The sequence below is a fragment of the Stegostoma tigrinum genome, chromosome 37 (genome assembly GCF_030684315.1).
Source record: "Stegostoma tigrinum isolate sSteTig4 chromosome 37, sSteTig4.hap1, whole genome shotgun sequence".
Lineage (NCBI taxonomy): Eukaryota > Metazoa > Chordata > Chondrichthyes > Orectolobiformes > Stegostomatidae > Stegostoma > Stegostoma tigrinum.
This window is the reverse complement of record NC_081390.1, coordinates 6,752,703-6,770,069: the sequence shown is the minus strand read 5'-3', so window position 1 is coordinate 6,770,069 and position 17,367 is coordinate 6,752,703. Positions and strand designations below refer to the sequence as shown.

Sequence of the window (17,367 nt, the reverse complement as noted above, 5' to 3'; positions counted from 1 at the left end):
TTAATCGTGATTTCATTTTACTTCCAAAACCTGAATTCTGGGAAGGGGGTGAAATAACTATTTTTAAAACAAAGTGTGGATAGGGAAATAAAAACGAAAATGCAGCTTAAAATGACTATAATCTGAAGGGTGAGCACTAGGACCTGCAGGAGATCCTGGCACAATGACCTATATTTTCCTTGGGTTACTCCAGGCCATTGACTCCGATGGTTGAGGTACTGTAACGAGATATTACATACCTGGAAGTATAGTTGCCTTACAGCAAAGATAAATGCCAGAAAGGGGGCAGTATACATGTGTGCACAGTTCTCTTCAAAATATCAACCCCACCCCCCCCCCACCCCCCGTGTTTCTGTACTGGATATAAGGCACTATAATAAAAAAAGACATGAATTGAGAAGGGGGCGAACCTTTCCACAGCCCCCCTCTCCCCTAGTGGGCTGTAGAAATTGCATTGCGTTGCGCATACATTACAAGTGTAATTACATGTGTGAGAGTGTTGCAAACATAACATGCCACCAATGTAGAACCAATCAGAGATGGAGTGTGGTGGCACCAAAGCTAGCCGGACCAATGAATGCAGGGCAGATCTGTCTTCCGAAAAGTAGGAGCCAGCTGCTTTATTGATCATCTGCTTTCTTTTCTTCCCACCCCCCCCTCCTCCACACCGACACTGACATTCTTCACCGGCAACAGCCAGAGAGCATTGCAGCAAAGCAACGTGGAGGAGGTGGGAAAAAAAGGGAAATAAATCTCGGGATCTGCAGCTTCCTTCCTTCCCTCTGCAACATGAGCAGCGCCGAGCCTGCGACCTCGCCGGAGTTCGTGGACGACCGGCCGGTGGATGATTCCTTCGACACCACCTACAGGGAGAAGCAAGGAGCCAAGCCGGCTATGAAGCTGGTGTGGCGGAACATCATCCTGATGGGGGCTCTGCATCTCGCTGCTCTCTACTCCTTCGTTCTGGTGCCTTTCGCGAAACCGCTAACCTGGCTGTGGGGTATGACCACCTACCTCTCTAATTAATAACTTGCATTTTTAAAGAAAAACCCTAATCTAATTATATTTAAGGGTAGTTATCTGAAAAGAAAGTAAGCGCAATCTATCCGTATTTAAATCCGTTGCTAAATGTAATATATTAATTGCAACTTCCTTTTTTCAACAAATAAATGCAACTGCATTTTTTCAACCATTCAGATCAATGTCAGCTCTGCTTTGAAAGAAATGCGTTAGAATGCAGCGATAACTCTTCATATTGAATATGGTGGTGTGGAAATGAACCCGGTTAAAACAGCTGGATTTCATTGGATCCGTGTCTCGATTTCTGAATGGCGCACGTTTTCTGTATTTTTGCTGCGTATTTTCGAGTCTCTCAACGTGCCTTTTGTTCTCTCTCTCCCTTCCTTCTGCCCCAACCCCCCTCCCTTTTTAAAAGAGGTGGGAATGGGCTGCAGGCACAAAATGGATGTTTGCGCCAGACCTTGAACGGCTGTGTTGTAGTCTGTGTGGTTTAAAGCGTGACTTTGTATGTTTTATTCCTTTTGCAGCCGCCTTCTGCTTTTTGCTCAGTGCCCTTGGGGTTACAGCGGGTGCTCACCGATTATGGAGTCACCGGTCTTACACAGCGACCACGCCGCTCAGGGTGTTCCTGGCCATTGCAAACTCAATGGCGTTCCAGGTAAAGATAAAACCGTAAGGGGGTGAAAGAAAGGTGGGTGGTGGGGTGAGCGGGAGACGGATCAATCTGCACATTCTCAGCATCCGGGGGGGGGGGGTGGTGTTAGAATATGTTAATACCCTTTTTTTAAAAAATGGAAGGGGAAAACGGGCTGTGGTGTGTGTCTGCCTCAGAACTTGTCTTCCCTGTCCCCCCTCGTGGGTTTTCCTGCATTGTAACCTCCAATACAACAGTATTTGATTCCCAAATTTTGTGTCTGCTGTTTAGTAGTCATTTCCAACCCATTTGAAGAAAATATTAAGTGATAGCTAACTGCCTTCCAGTGTATACAGGCAAAGATACATGCAGGCTCTCATTCATTGTGTCCTATAAATCTCGGATGACATCTGCACAAATACCAGCAATAGTTTACTATTCCATAGTAACACCTTAACTTACAAGGAAAGCTCCCCATTGTTTCCAAACTCCTCTATGCTCTTAACTCCCTTTATAAATTTTGACAACCCTGTTGGCACTTAGTGACACTCTAATCCTGACCTTTAGCCCTCAGCTATATGTGGTCACGCCATCCAGGAGCCGATGCTGAACAGTTAACTCCCTTTGGTTGGAGTTGCATCTTTTAAAATGCACCCCTCTCTCTTCTGAAGTTTCTGGTCACCTCCTTATAATATCTCATTATTTGGAATTTGCTTCCATGTGTGAGAGAGAGAGAGTATTACAGTGTGCAAAGAGGCCTTTCAGTCCCTCTGGTCATTAAGGACCTAGATCCTAGAATCTCTACAGTGTGGAAACAGGCCCTTCAGCCCAACAAGTCCACACCGACCCTTCCTCCTGTAACCCACCTAAGCTCCACATCCCCGAACACTACAGGCAATTTAGCATGGCCAATCCACCTAGCCTGCACGTCTTTGGACTGTGGGAGGAAACCCACGCAGACACGGGGAGAATGTGCAAATTCCACACAGACAGTTATCCCTCACACACCTGACTTGTACCTGGTTGATGGTGGACAAGCTTTGGGGAGTGAGGGGTGAATTACTTGCTGCAGGAAGCCCACAGCCTCTGACCTGCTGTTATAGCCACTGTATTTATCTAGCTGGTCTGTTTCAGTTTCCGATCAATTGTAAATCCTAGACCTGTCTAACACTTAGCCCTGAGTGTTGTATACTATGGCATTCCAAGTGATCATCTAAATATTCTTAAATGTTGTGATGGTTCTGATCGCTATCGCACTTTTCAGGCAGTGGTTTCTAGGTATCCTCCGCCCTCTGGGTGAAAACTATTCTTCCCTAAATCCTCTGTAAGCCAATTGCTCTTACTTTAAATCTGTGCCCCCTCCCCCAGCCCCTCGCAGGCTCTTGATTCCCCCTGACTAAACGGAAGCATTTGTTCTTCTCTGTGCCCCATACCCCTTTGTACACTGCCTTGGGACGTTATGCTGCCTTTAAAAGGTGCTACTTGACTGCAGGTTGTCCTCCACGAACACGATATTAAGGTGCTTGTGAGACTTAGTAGCAGAGTTGTCACGTGGGTACCCCAACCAAGCGCATGTTTCTCTTAAGTGGGCCTAGCATTCTCTGAGTGCAGGTCTTTATCTGATTGGTTCATAGTTAAGTTTCTAAATGTAGGTGCTAAACCCATTTCTAAAATAGCTAAGGCAATACTAGTTTGACATCCTGTATAGTTAACAGCAGAGTACATGTGGACCCTCCTACCCAATAGTTCTCTCAAAACAAGCCCTGTCTGAGCCACTATTTGACATATATTGAGTATATAAAACAGCATATCTCAAGTCTACAGTGTGAGCATAAAGAAATCTATAGATGTTTTCAGTCTGGAAGAGGTCTGTCCCACATTACTTGGCCAAGTTTTTGACTGACCAATGTGGCATCTGCTCTAACCTTGTGTTTCAGGTTCTTGACATGGTGCAGCGTGCCTAGTTCTAGATCAGTTTCCCTGAAAAATATACAAAAGATCATGTGTAGCCAGTGAAACCTGTACATGGTGTACTATAACAGGGCATGCTGTACAGTTGTCTGGGATCATGTATTCAAATTTTAGGATACCCCCATCTTGTACAATACCCTGTACTGTGCTCTCTATAACAGATTACATGTTACCATAACTCTGTAATAAAAGGTATAGTGTATGCAATATCCTTGCATGGAAAGATGGTGTCTTCTAAGTCTATGTAAATGTGTAGCTGTGTACATCTAGTAAATACAACAGTATGCCATAGGTATAATGTTATTTTTATTTATAAAAATATTTTGTATTAGAAAAGGGGGCAATGTTATGTCTGGCATACTGTTGCACTTACCAATTGAACCTACAGGAAGAGTAGTGGATAGGAACACTGGATAGATGTCTCCTGTGCTCACTGTCAACTCCTACTTAATTGAGTCTGTGGTTTTGAAAAACTAGTGGATTTGAATGTGCATAGAAAACTAAAGCTGGTATAAAGTGATAGCGCTCTCAGGCTGTGAAGATGGAAAATGGAACAAATGGAACAGTTGCTGATTCAGAATTCTCTTGAGGTTAACATGCAGGTTCAGCTGGCACTTAAGAAGGCAAATGCAACGTTAGCATTTGTTACGAGAGGACTAGAATACAACGGCAGAAATGTATTGCTGAGGTTGTATAAGACTATGGTCAGGCTGCATTTGGAATATCGGACCTGATCTTTAAGGAAGGGTGTGCTGGCTTTGGATGGTTCAAAAGAGGTTCACGAGAATGATCCTCGGGATGAAGGGCTTGCCTTATGAAGAGCAGTTGAGGGTTTTGGTCTCTACTTTAGAGATTAGAAGGATGGGGAATCTCATTGAAATTTGCAGAAAACTGAGAGGCTTGAATAGAATGGAAGTAGAGAAGATGTTTCCATGATTCGGAGAGACTAGAATCCAAGGGTGCAGCATCAGTGAAGGCACACTTCTTTAGAACTGAGATGAGGAATTTCTTCAGCCAGCGAGTGGAGAATCTGTGGGACTCACTGCAACAGAAGGTTATTGGCAGCCAAGTCAATGTATTTAAGACAGTAATGGATCAAAGATTACAGGGACAAGGCAGGAGAATGGGTTTGAGAAACATATCGGCCATGTTTAAACAGCAAAGCAGATTCGATGGGCCAACTGATCTAATTCTGCTCCTGTATCTTGTGGTTCACCCAAGATTAAAGTTGAAGCAGGTTGTTGGCACAGACTGCCAACCCCATGAAGTGTATACCTTTGCTGGCATTGATCTCTGGGGCAGCATAGAGCACCTGGTGCTGTCTATTCAATATTGAACCTCTGGACTGTGCCCTGTTGTGTTGGGAGCCACATGTGTCCATTAATCAATGTAAATCTTGAATCACTGACACTAACACATCTGTGAGCTGCTTCAAGAGTTAGTCTCCAGTCAGATGAGGGTGTTATTTAAAATGAACAGTGACCCACAAAATTTAAACAGGGAATTCCAACGTCAAAAATAACAAGAACTATTGGTGCTGAGAATTTTCAAGAAAACCAGAAATAGTTGGAGAAACTCAGCAGGTTTGGCAGCATCTTAAGAATTCTGTTCAGAAGAAAGGTCACTGGACTCTTGACATTAACGTTGTTGTTGTTCTCTCTCTGCAGATGCTACTAAAACTGCTGAGTTTCTCAAGTAGTTTATTTTTATTCCAGAAAAATAAATGTGTGATTGGAGTTGGTCTGTGTGCATAGATAGTTTGACCTCCTCAAGTATACCTGACCCTGATGTGCTTCATGACCTCTGTGCCCCCTACCCCACCAGTGCCAGTCAGATTAGCCCACAGATTTCCAAATGCCTGCAGCCTCGGGGGTCAAATTAAATCCAGTGTGCACATGGAGCATGGTTGGAGACTGCCCAAAGTCTGCCTGAGATTGCAGCGTTTCCTCCCGGCTGTCTTGGTTTATGCTCAGTCCCTGGAATTGGAAGAGCGTGTTTCTAAACAATCTGCACTTATTACAGTGCTTTAACCCCACAATTAGTGTGCCGCATTGATAGCAAGGCTGAGATCAACCAAGTTTTAAACAAAGGTGTTATGGGGAAAAGGCAGGAAAGTGGAGTCGAAGATTATCATGTCAACCATGATCCTATTGAATTGTGGAGCAGAATCTGGCCAAGTGGCCTCCTTCACTTGTATCTAATGGTTTTTTGTGCTGTTATCCCTTTCCAGCTTATGTGGGCCAGGAAGAAAGATTCACTAGATGTGGGAAATGGTGGATGGTGCGGGAGGGGGGTGGAGGTAGGAGACTGCCCAACCCCCGAGACTGCAATTATTGACTCTTTGTAACACTGTCTCTTCCTTTTGTAGAATCATATTTATGAATGGGCTCGGGACCATAGAGTACATCACAAATTCTCTGAAACAGACGCTGACCCTCACAACGCCACGCGTGGCTTTTTCTTCTCACACGTCGGCTGGCTGATGGTCCGGAAGCATCCAGATGTGATCGAGAAGGGGAGTAAGCTGGACCTCAGTGACCTGAAGGCAGACCCTGTTGTCATGTTTCAGAAAAAGTTAGTACTTTTGCCTGTTAGTACGTTAGGGCACAGCGATCCTCTGGCCAATGAATTTGGTCAGGTTCACTCAGGTTCCGAGTGAGCGCCAGCCTACATTGCTCCTACCTGAGGTAGATACCATGCAAAATATTGGTGATTGTGGAACCAGTGATTAAATCCCATTGACTCAAAAGAAGCATCGAGTGGTTAAATGTTAATGAGAGTCCCATACTTCTCGGATTAAGTTGAAGGGCTGAATATCCATAAACGTTGTCAAAGACTGGATAACTGACCTTGAGTCAGCCATTAGGGCGTTGGAGGTCAACCCGCAGGTAGACTGCGACGGTTCAAGAAACAGCTCACCATCACCTTCTCAAGGGCTTCTAGGGGCAGCAATAAATGCTGGCCAGCAAGTGATATCCAAGTCCCACAATGATTTCTTTCTTTTTAAATAATGTCGACCTTAGCCAGGGAGTTGTTCACCCCCACATCTCAACTGGAGGGTGTTTCCTAATAGTGATTACAATTCAGTGACTGCTACTGGAAGGAAATGCATGCAACTCCATCATAAATACGTGTCTTAGAATCTTAGAAATGATACAGCAAACAAGGGGACTATTCAGCCCGTTGTGTCCGTGCTGTGTCTCAGACATTCAGATGGCCTTTTTGTAATCCCATCTTCCTGGACACAGCCCGTAGACCCGCAGCTTACAGCACTTAAGGTGCAGGCCCACACACTTCATTAAAGATTTAGGGTTTTATTTTTTACTGCTGCCACCACGAACTCAAGCAGTGAATTCCAGACACCCACCACCCCATGTAATTTTAAAAAGTTTGTTTTTCCTCTCATTTCTCATTCTTCTATCAACTAGCTTGAATCTATTCTCTTGTTCTTGAATACTCTGCTAAAGGAAACCAGTTGCTCTCGTCTACTCTCTCTACCCCTCACAATTTTGTATCCCTCAATCATATCAGTTAACTGTTGGCCTGCAGAATGTCAGTTCGCATATAAAGAATTGGTAAAGTGGGTGCTGGATTTACTCAAGTGGACACCTTCCTGAGAGAGAGAGAGAGAGAATTTGCGTTCGTGTAGTGCCTTTCTTGTGACGGTCACAAAGGCTGTAGAACAATGCATTACTTCTGAAGTGTGGTCACCTATTATGTAAGGAATGAGCTTAACTGTGAAAATAAGCTCCCTTGAGCTGTCACTTAATTTTTCTTTGTGATTGTTTGCTGAGGGATATGTGTGGGATGCAACCATAGACGGGGGAGTGGTGGGAGAGGAGAGTGTGTAGGAGAAGGAACCATTAATGTCCACCCTTTTGCTGTCAGCTTTTTGACTATTCTGGGGTGCATTGAGACAATCGGTTTACATTCTTCACTATTTGACATCTAGAATAATTAAAATACTTAAATCCAGTTTTGGGGATACTTTGTGTATGAAAAAGCAATCTCCCATTTTAGGTGGGAGATGAGGTGAAATGTTTTCTCTGAAGTTCCATTACTTTGTAGAAGATTTCCTCCAAATATGTAAAGTCTTGTGGAATATTTTTAAGATCATGTTGATGGATTCTTGATAGATAAGTCACCTGTCATAAAATATGGCCAGGAAAGTGGGATCGAGGCCACAGTCAGATTCCCCTTGATCCGAAATGGTGAAAGACTGGAGATGCTGAGTATTTTTATATCGGTGTTTTGAGAACGGGGAGACGGTCGTATATCATTGGACGAGTAATATATATGTTCATATTCCATGTGGTGCTATTGGAGTTTGGATTCAGTTTTTAAAACAAAACTCCGGAATGTCAAGCTGGTGACTGTGACAACAATCATTTGTCGTTAAAAATCCATCTGGTTCACTACTGCCCATAAGGACAGGAAATCTGTCTTCTGTACCACACCCACCTTGATATGATTGACTTTTAAGTGTCCTCTGACTTGACCAAATAAGTTGCTTGGTTCAGGGGCAATTAGAGGAAAGCAACAAATGTTGGTCTTTCCAGTGATGCCCATCTTCCTTGGAAGAATATAGGACTATTCTAGCTTATTAAGCATAGCAGCCGAGAATGTGTGACTAATCAAATGCCCTTGGGTCAAGTCTAATCTAGACAGGATACAAAATAAAGCTTCCTCCTGTGCAGGCCAGTCAAACATTCCTCATTTGGGTATGCAATTTAAATAAAGCAGCACTATCTCATTGACAGCTTTCTGGTCTGTTTACAGTGCACATTCACTAACTGGGAGCATTCCTGCATCTTGTACCTATTCTCAATGCCTGTCAGATGAGAATGGAGTTGGAAGCAATGCTAAATACGTATCTTTGGAGTCTGCACACATACACCCTCTGATTTAATCCCAGCTTCAACCTGATTTGCGTCAAATGTTTATCTCCATTCTAGCAGTGAGGAATCTCCTAATGAAAATGGCTTTGCATGATTTGTAGTATGTCAGTCTAGCTTGTAGTCTCTGGTGAAATGTCCACACTCCAAAGGTTTGTGGGATTGTGCCTATGATAATGTACCCTGGCTCAGTCATGTCAAAGGAGGTGACTTTAATCGCATTAATTTGAATCGGATTTAAACTCCGGCATCAGCATGGAAGAGAATCCTGTACCGATGGTACACCTCTCGGGAATAATCCCTTGCGCTGAAGATGAGCATAGCATCTCTCTGGCTTATAGAGTGATCCCTCCTCCAGATTATGCACAGTATCTACACTCAAGTGGTGCTCTGCTGTTTAAAAGGTGCAATTAGCTGATTAAGCTAAGGGGTTCAAAGTAGCACATTCACTGCTGCAGAGGTGCCCCTGATTTAATCCTGCTGCTGTGGCTGACTGGCTTACCGTTTTTCAAGGACATGAAAGACAAGAAACAATTTAACCATCTGGTGAAATAGGGTGTAGTGGAGTTAGAAATTGATGTGTTGGAGTCAGTGCTATTTTCTTCACTGCTCTTTTGACGTATTTCCCAGCAGTTTTTGTCCCATGGTGGTCCAGGTGCCTAACTTGAGCCTCAGGAATTAATTACACCTCTGGGGTCAATAAATCATGCTCTGAGTTTTAGAAATTAGCAAAGGCTGTGATTCACTTCTGTCACTGTGTTGTGTGTGTGTGTGACATTGAAACGGGTATGTTTAAAAAATGTTTCCATTGAGAGCAGAGCTTTGCCTCCGGGTTTGCGATGTGAACTCGGGTAGCTGATACCCTGGATGTATGTCAGCCGGTCTATGCCTCAGCTGGCCTCTTTCCCCTCACCTAGGTCAGGCAACCACTTTGGTGCCTGTGTAAAGGAGGCTAGCCTATTCTAGAGATCCTCCCAGCACCATCCTGCCCATCTTCCTTCCTTTTTCTGGGCTACTGCTTTTTCCTGTCAGGTGTTCCTAAGCAAACTTGTGATCTTTGGGACCTGGCTTTGTATGGATGCTTCAGCTTCCCTTCTCGTTTTCAACTAGATCCCATGGACAGCAAAGTGGTACCAGTCAAGTAATCTGCTTTGAGCACTTAGTCCAGAGATTGAAAGTGTTAAGCCAGAACAACTGCTCTTCTTTCAAGAAATGCCCACAGAATATTTGACATTTGCCTCCAGGCAGTCGGGATCTCTGCTTAGTGTATTACTGTTGCATCAGCATCTCTGAAAGTGTAGCACTCCTTTAGGTGTCCAGTTATAGGCTTGAGTTGTTGCAATGGGACTTGAGCCTAAAGCTGAACTGACTCAGAGGTGAGAGTGCTACCCATTGACCCACCAGAACTTCTAGCATTAGATTAGAGTCTGTGATTGGAGAGAGATGATAGGAGACCTCTGCGCTTCACGCACTTTGCTCAGAGGTGGGAGGAACTGGGAATTATGAAGCCGGTTAATGCGAGTTGAAGTGTTGGAAAACACAATGGTAGGGAAACTTTGGAATGCAGAATTGAGATGCCCTGGAAATCACTTCTAGGGTTAGTGCTTAAGATGGGAATTGTCAATGTTCAATGCTAAATTGGGTAATGGATACAAAGGAATTTGGAAACCAGCATGGGGAAAATGTGATTGGGGTTGCCTACCCACATAAGAATGGATGTTGCCATTGACTCTGTGTGCCGAATGGCCTTGTCAAAAGATCTGTGATTTGGCTGAATCGGCACGGGTCAACTTTGTGGAGAAGTCTGGTCACACCCCACAGCTATGGCACTGCCAGCTGATAATTGACTTAGATCTATTAACCTACTTTACCTTTTCTTTGTAACCAGTGGCCCTCCCCCTTTTCTTTCAGATATTATAAGCCCTCCGTGGTGCTAATGTGCTTCTTCATCCCCATGGTGGTTCCTTGGTATTTCTGGGGCGAATCGCTCTGGAATGCATACTTCATTGCAGCCATCCTGCGATACACGTTGGTGTTGAATGCCACTTGGCTGGTAAACAGCGCAGCCCACATGTTCGGGAACCGGCCCTATGACCGATGGATCAACCCCCGCGAGAATCGATTTGTTGCGTTCGGCGCAATCGGTGAGCATCTTGATTTTAAGCCTGGCAATGTGTTGACTTATTTTCTCTTTTTGGAGGTAACTGGACATATTCAGCCAGCTGTGGCTTGGCGGTACCCTCCCTTCCCACATTTTGGAGGTTGAGAGCTCAAGTCCTCCTTCGAAGACCTGGGTGCAATCATCTAGGCCAGCCCTTCAGTGAAGTGCAGAGTGTATGCCGCTGTCAGAGGTGCCAGCTGTTGAATGAGATATTGAACTGAGACTCTACCTACACTTGCAGAGGGATATTTAAAATCCCATGGCACTGTTTGAGAAAGAGTGGGGTTTTTTTTGTGACCCAGTCTCTCTCTCTTCTCCCCCCCCCCCCCCCCCCCCCAAGGTCCCAATCAGTGTCCCTGGACAAGTAATCCAGAGGCCTAGACAAATGCTCTTCAAACTCCACTACAGAAGTTGGTGTAATTTATATACAGTTTAAGCCAGTTGTGGTAATGATGACCATGAAATCATGCTTGATTGTTGCATCTGGGTTGCTCCCTTTTTTTTTAAGGGAATTAAATTGTTTGCCAATCTGACCTGCATGTGATTCCCAGATCCACAGCAATACGATTGACACTTTCCTTATGAAATGCCCAGCAAGCCACACAGATAGCTCAAGGGCACCAAGTGGCCTTTTAGGAAGGAAACTGCCATCCTTACCTGGTCTGGCCTCTGTACGACTCTAGAACCACAGCAATGTGGTTGACTCTGAACTGTCCTCTAGGCAATTAGGAATAGGCAATGAATGCTGCCAAGGCAGCGATGCCACCATCCCGTGAAAGCTTTTATTTTAAAATTCAGAGTGACAAATGTTGGCCTTGCCAGTGATGTGCCATTTTCCATGAAAGAATAAAAACTGTCACAGCCCATACTTATCCCTTGGTCAGCATCACGTGATAGAGTACTTTGCTGTTATTCACAACTGTTTTTGGGAGTGCTGTGTGTAAGTTGCCTGCTGAGTTTCCTACAGGGCTCATGTTTCAAAAGACTTCTGATTGATCATATAGTGCTTTTAGGATGTCAGGTGGCTCTGAAAGGCACTTATAACTGCAAGTCTGACTTCTGTTTCTATAACGTATCTGTTTTGTTTTGAGAATGCAGTGCCACAGTTTCCAGATTAGTGAAGGCTTCTTCAGCTCTGAGTAGAGCGCATTTGCATTCATGCTGAAATTCAGCCATCATATTCCAACAACCCCCTCTCATTGCCAGTCCACCAAAAACCTATATTTATATGGCATCTTTAACAAAGCATCCCTAGGTACCTCACAATGTTGACGTCTCTCTGACAACATATGTACAATCTGTGGGGAGAAGGTAATTAGAGTTAGGTCTTTGAAATTCCTTCCACTTTGTGATATTCAGAACTTGAGGCCCATGCCGCTGTAAAGAGGCCAGAATGGGAAGGATTCACAAATTTAAGGGTGGAAGAGATGACAGGGGTGTGTGAGGCCTTAGAGGGATTTGAAAGCGAAAACGAGTACTTTAAAATCTAAGTGATTGGCCCGGCAGCCATTGTAGGTCAGTGAGCATAGGGTTGACAGACTTGATGCGTGTTCCATTAGGGTTAGCAGTTTGAATGAGTTGACAATGTGCCGAAGAAAGCATTGCAGCAGTGAGCTAGCTGTGCATTGAATCCGATAGGCAGGCTGCCTATCCCTAGGCCTCTGCAGTGCCTGCTTCGTCAGCAATGACTGACTAAACAGGCAGCTGATTCCACTCTTGTCCTTCACTCTGTGTAGTCAAAGTAAAAATATTCCTCATCCCTGATTAGTGCTGAAAAAGCTGTGACTATTGGAATTCCAAAAAAAAGTGAAATGTTCAGCAGCCCCTGTTGAGAGGGAGTTGTGAGCTGATATTTTAGAACTAACTAACTAGAGGTGGCCAACTTGAAATGTCACTTTATTTCCTCGCTCCTCCCACCAGACCTGCTGCTGTGGGTTTCCAGGCTTCTTGTTCTCTTTTGGACTTGTGATGTTAATGAAAGTTTACTTATCTGACTCTGCTGAAATCTTGCTGCCACCTCCTTTGAACAGGGACCAGGGAAAAGCTACGCCCACTTCATGACTCAATAGTCAAAGCTACTCAAAATACAGGGAGGAAAATGGAATGTGTGACAACCGTTTTGTTGTTCAACCTCTATTCCCCAGTCTGTGCATCCTCTGTAAAGCCGCCTTCTCCACCTGTTGCAATTCCCCATGGAAAGTTCAAAGTAAATATTCCCTTTGTCCCTGAAGCAACCCAGCAAATTTCCAGAACATTTAATGTTGGTGCATCTTGGTTTTCATTTCCTTCCCCTGACATTTTGGCTTCTGTTACTCGAAGGAACTAAGATGAGGCAGGTGTTGGGGGAAATATGAGCAGTTGCCCCTGACCATGGGGTAGAAGATACAATCTGCTTTTATTGCTTGAAACAAATTCAGAAAATGCTGGGGAAACTCAGTAGGTCTGGCAGCATTTTGTGGAGCGAGAAACATTACAAGTCTGTTTGTGTTTGTTTTTGTTTTTTTTTGCTTCTATATGATTTGATTAGGTTTTCCTCTTTTTTTAAATTGGGTGTTGCAGCCTGTGGGCTGTGGCTGCCCTTTGCTCCCTTCTGCACCCACCCCCCCCCTCCCCGTCTTGATTTTTTTAAAAAATAACTTGCATATATATCACATCCTTGGGGTATAGTACGTTTTGCTTACATTTAAGGTGCCTCATAGAAGTATAATTTGTCAGAGTCCTGTTGAGATATTTGGCCAGAAAATCAAAAGCTTAGTAATGTCTGTCGGTTTTAAAGACTTTTTTGTTTGACAGGCAGAGATGGGGTAATTGGAGGGAATTCAGAGCCTGGGACCTAGTTGGCCCATGGTTAGACCACCAATTGCTACTGTTAAAGCTGGGAGTGCAGAAGAGACCAGAATTGGAAACGTCAGCTTTTGTGCTCCTGAGATGCTGCTGGGCCTGCTGTGTTCATCCAGCCTCACATTTTATTATCTTGGATTCTCCAGCATCTGCAGTTCCCATTATCATTGGAAGATTATAGGACTTGGTTCATTTATCAAGCAAGCGTTAAGTGTCAAATAATGTCAAGTCATTGGCCTTGTTGGTAGGGAACATAATCCTTCACGCAGTTAATAGCCCAGTTAAAATATTTGAATTAGGGAATTATTAACCGTGGGCCTATTGACCATGAATTTGAAATAAATTGTACTGAAGGTTAGGCCAGCACTGAGCCATTTCATTTTGTTTACCTTCAGGTAGCTGAATCTCGTTTATTCTAAAGCCAAGCTTTAGACTTGTTAACCAAAATACAACCAACAGGATTCACAACTGGCAGGATTTTACACTGTATGAGCAGTGAGGGAGCTATTGTCTGAATCTGCAAAATGGAATTCCCTGATAAGCACCAATACTCATGCTGTGGAGTTGCCCCAAGCAACTTTGCCAAGCTCGTGGCTACACTCAGATTGCTGGTGTTTTTCAGGGATCCTGGTGGGGGTGGGGGTGGGGGGGGTGCGGTGGGGGAGACACCTAGCAAAATACTTCCTCCAATTAAGAGCAGCAACTTGACCCAAGATCTCAGCATGAGAACCTCTTTGATTAAGCACTGTTCATTGGCCATTCAACGTTTGAAGGTTAAACTTAACTTTGCCAGTCACAGCTTCTTCATTTCTCTGTTTGCCTATGAAAGGAACTTTCTGCAAACAAGGTCTGTCCTCCAGTTCAGATTTGGTTTTTAAATGAGGTGGTACTGGGGGAGGACTACACCATCTGAGGTGCCATCTTTCAGATGAGCAGCCAAACTCTAGCCCTTTTGACTGGATGCGAAAGATTCAATGGTGTGATGAAGTCCAGCAAGGGAGGTTGTCCTGATCAATAATTTTATCCCCCCAAAACACCAACATTTAGAGCGAGTTATCACATTAGTTTGTGTAAAGTTTTATAGCCACAGTTTCTACATACAACAGACTAAAATTCACAAAATGTAGTTGTTTCACTGTGAAGCCTTTTGAGATGTCACGAGGGTGTGTCTCCTGCCAATGAAATCCAAGTTCTGAGGAAGGCTCACCAGAGCTGAAACGTTAACTCTGATTTCCCTGCACAGACGCTACCAGGCCTGCTGTGTTTTTCCAGCAACTTCTGCAGAAATCCAAGTTTTGTTCTTTTCTTAAAGTCTTGTCAGTTACATCTCATCTTGAGACTTCTCCTGAGCCATTGGGTTAGTGAATAAACAAAGTGGCACAGAATTGACCCAGCCTTGAAGTCACGAGCAGTGCTAAGTGAAGGCACAGCTTTTGTCCTCTTTACAATAGCTTCGGATTTGTACAGAATTTGCTCCTTGTAAGAGGAGACATCTCTTGGGAGAGTTGCTTGTCCAGTTTGACACTGAACCCAACAGATGCTGGGGCATGTGTCCAAAAGACCCTGTCACCAGATGGCTTTTACAGGTCATCTAAAAGGATGAACTTCTGGAGCCGTGCAAAATAATGACACAATGGAAGCCAGGAATGCATAGCAGGCCAGAACAGGGGAGAAGACCTCAAAGGGTTATAGGGACTGTAACAGGCTAGTAATATGGTGAAGCAATTTGCAATCGAGGAGAAATTTAAAATGGAGCAGTTGCCAGTGTAGGTCGGTGAGTGAGGGCTAGAACAAATCAGGGTCTGGCACCACAAGATCTGATGAACTCTAGTCAATGCCAAGTGGAAGATTTGAAGTGATGACAGTGTGTGCTGCAATAATCAAGCAACCAAGCTAATTTGGAGGCATTGAAGGGCAGCTGTGTGTTTTTTTTTGAATGTTTTAATGTAAATGATGTCATTCATTTGTTTCTGGACTAGTTTATTTTCTCTTCCTTCATGTTTCGCCACAGGCGAAGGGTTCCACAACTACCACCACACGTTCCCATACGACTACTCGACCAGTGAATACGGCTGGCGAGGGAACATCACCACCTGCTTCATCGACGCAGTGTGTTGGCTTGGACTGGCCAGTAACTGTAAGAGGGTGTCCAAGGAGGCCATCTTGGCTCGCAGGAGGAGAACTGGCGATGGGAGCATCAGGAGTGGCTGATGGAGTTTGAGTGAGCAAGACTGAGTCACTGATGCCCCCTTCTCCCCCCCACCCATGCCAAAGACACCAGTGGTCATGAAGGCAGTTGCCAGCGGCTAAACGATTTTTGTTTTAAGGTGGAATCTCTCCCTCTCCCTAATTAATCTCACGTTGTTCTGTGTCCCTATTTAAACTGATAAAAGACTGAAAATAGCAGAACAAGCTTTTTAATCCTAATCCTAGAGCTTCATCATTGACACTAATATGGTTCATTCTCCATTTTGGATTTAACATCTTGCTGAATGGTATTCTTTGGGGCCACTTGACATAAGCCCTTTTTTAAAACCAGTCCATGGACGCTATGGAAGATGCACTTGTTTCAAAGTCCCATTCCTCCTCTAAGCTTCTTCACACAGGTAAAGATTCCACCTTAAAACAAATGTCTTACCTATCGCCTCAGCCACATGGAAGAGAAATACAACGAAACCAGTCTTGGCAGAGGGAAGTGCTTTTGCAGATATTTGGCGCTTAGTGCCATACCTGACATGCAGAAATGATTAGATTAAGATGGTGTGGCCACTCAAATTCTGGCTATTTGAATTTTTTTTGTTTTTTGTTGTTTTTTTTCTGGAAGAAAGGGTCAATTGATGCCTTGCCATGCATCCCTGCCTGTGTCTCATTTCAAATACAAGGTTGGGTACAACAGTTGCACTGTATGCCCGTTGCCTTCAATACACTAATAAGCTGATGGATTTTAGGTGTGCCACTGTAAACCATGCGTCCCGGGGTGCCAGCAGCCGGGCCAACCCCATGAGAGCTCTGCTCCTCCTCAAACAAACCACAGCCTCCATCCATTCCAAATGCTGACCAGTAGCATTCTGTGCTGCTTTTTCCATCCGGACGGGGGCAAAAAGCAAAGGCCCAGAGATTAATCGATCAGTTTAATGTTATTGCTTCCCTCATCCCATCCCATCCCTACTCTCCCCTGTAATCTCTCGCTAACACCAGAAACCACCTTTCTTTTAAACAGCTGAACATCAGAGCTCCCTTTACCCCTTGTGTGGAAGGGGGTGAGGAGGTGAGTGGTGGCATTACCCACTGGCACACATTGTACCTCTTCAGAGTCTTTAGACTGACCTTTTTTAAAAAAACCAACTTTAGTGAACACATACCTACACCAAACAAGATTCTTGTTCCTAATATTTCAGTGGTCTGTCCATCATTTTCCACTGGGTTGCTTATGGAATTTTCTGGAATTGGCATTTTGATGGTTGGGACTGTCCCATATGAAACTTGCGTTGAGAGACTTTTTTTTTAAATTTTCAATCTTGATTGTGTTTGGTGTACGGTGTGATCCATTGTATTGTTGTGACTAAATGTTCGTCGTGCTTCAATAATCATGAAAATTTCATAGTAATATAATTAAAACGTTATAAGAGAAAATTGTATTAAATTGTCACCATCAAGATTATCCTGTACATCAAGAACTGGTTCAGCTTGTACAGAAACAAAAAGGAATTCTCAGAACATCTGAACTGAGACTCTAGGAACAAAACTAAATGAGTTAATGACACCCATCCACCCAGCCCCCTAAATTGCCTTACCCCTGCCACCAGCTTCCTTCTTCCTCCTTCCTCTTTCCTCTTCTCCCTCCG

The 17,367-nt window shown here is 44.1% G+C and overlaps 1 protein-coding gene across 1 annotated transcript; it reads left to right on the top strand.

Annotated features, from left to right (window-relative positions):
- The first annotated feature begins 571 nt into the window (after positions 1-571).
- On the top strand, positions 572-17,155 carry LOC125467500 (acyl-CoA desaturase-like). The gene is made up of 5 exons (XM_048563443.2): positions 572-1,000; positions 1,548-1,678; positions 5,994-6,199; positions 10,432-10,664; positions 15,534-17,155. Exons 1-5 carry the CDS (start codon positions 790-792, stop codon positions 15,731-15,733), a joined length of 981 nt encoding a protein of 326 aa, XP_048419400.1. The 5' UTR covers positions 572-789; the 3' UTR covers positions 15,734-17,155.
- The last annotated feature ends 212 nt before the right edge of the window (positions 17,156-17,367 follow it).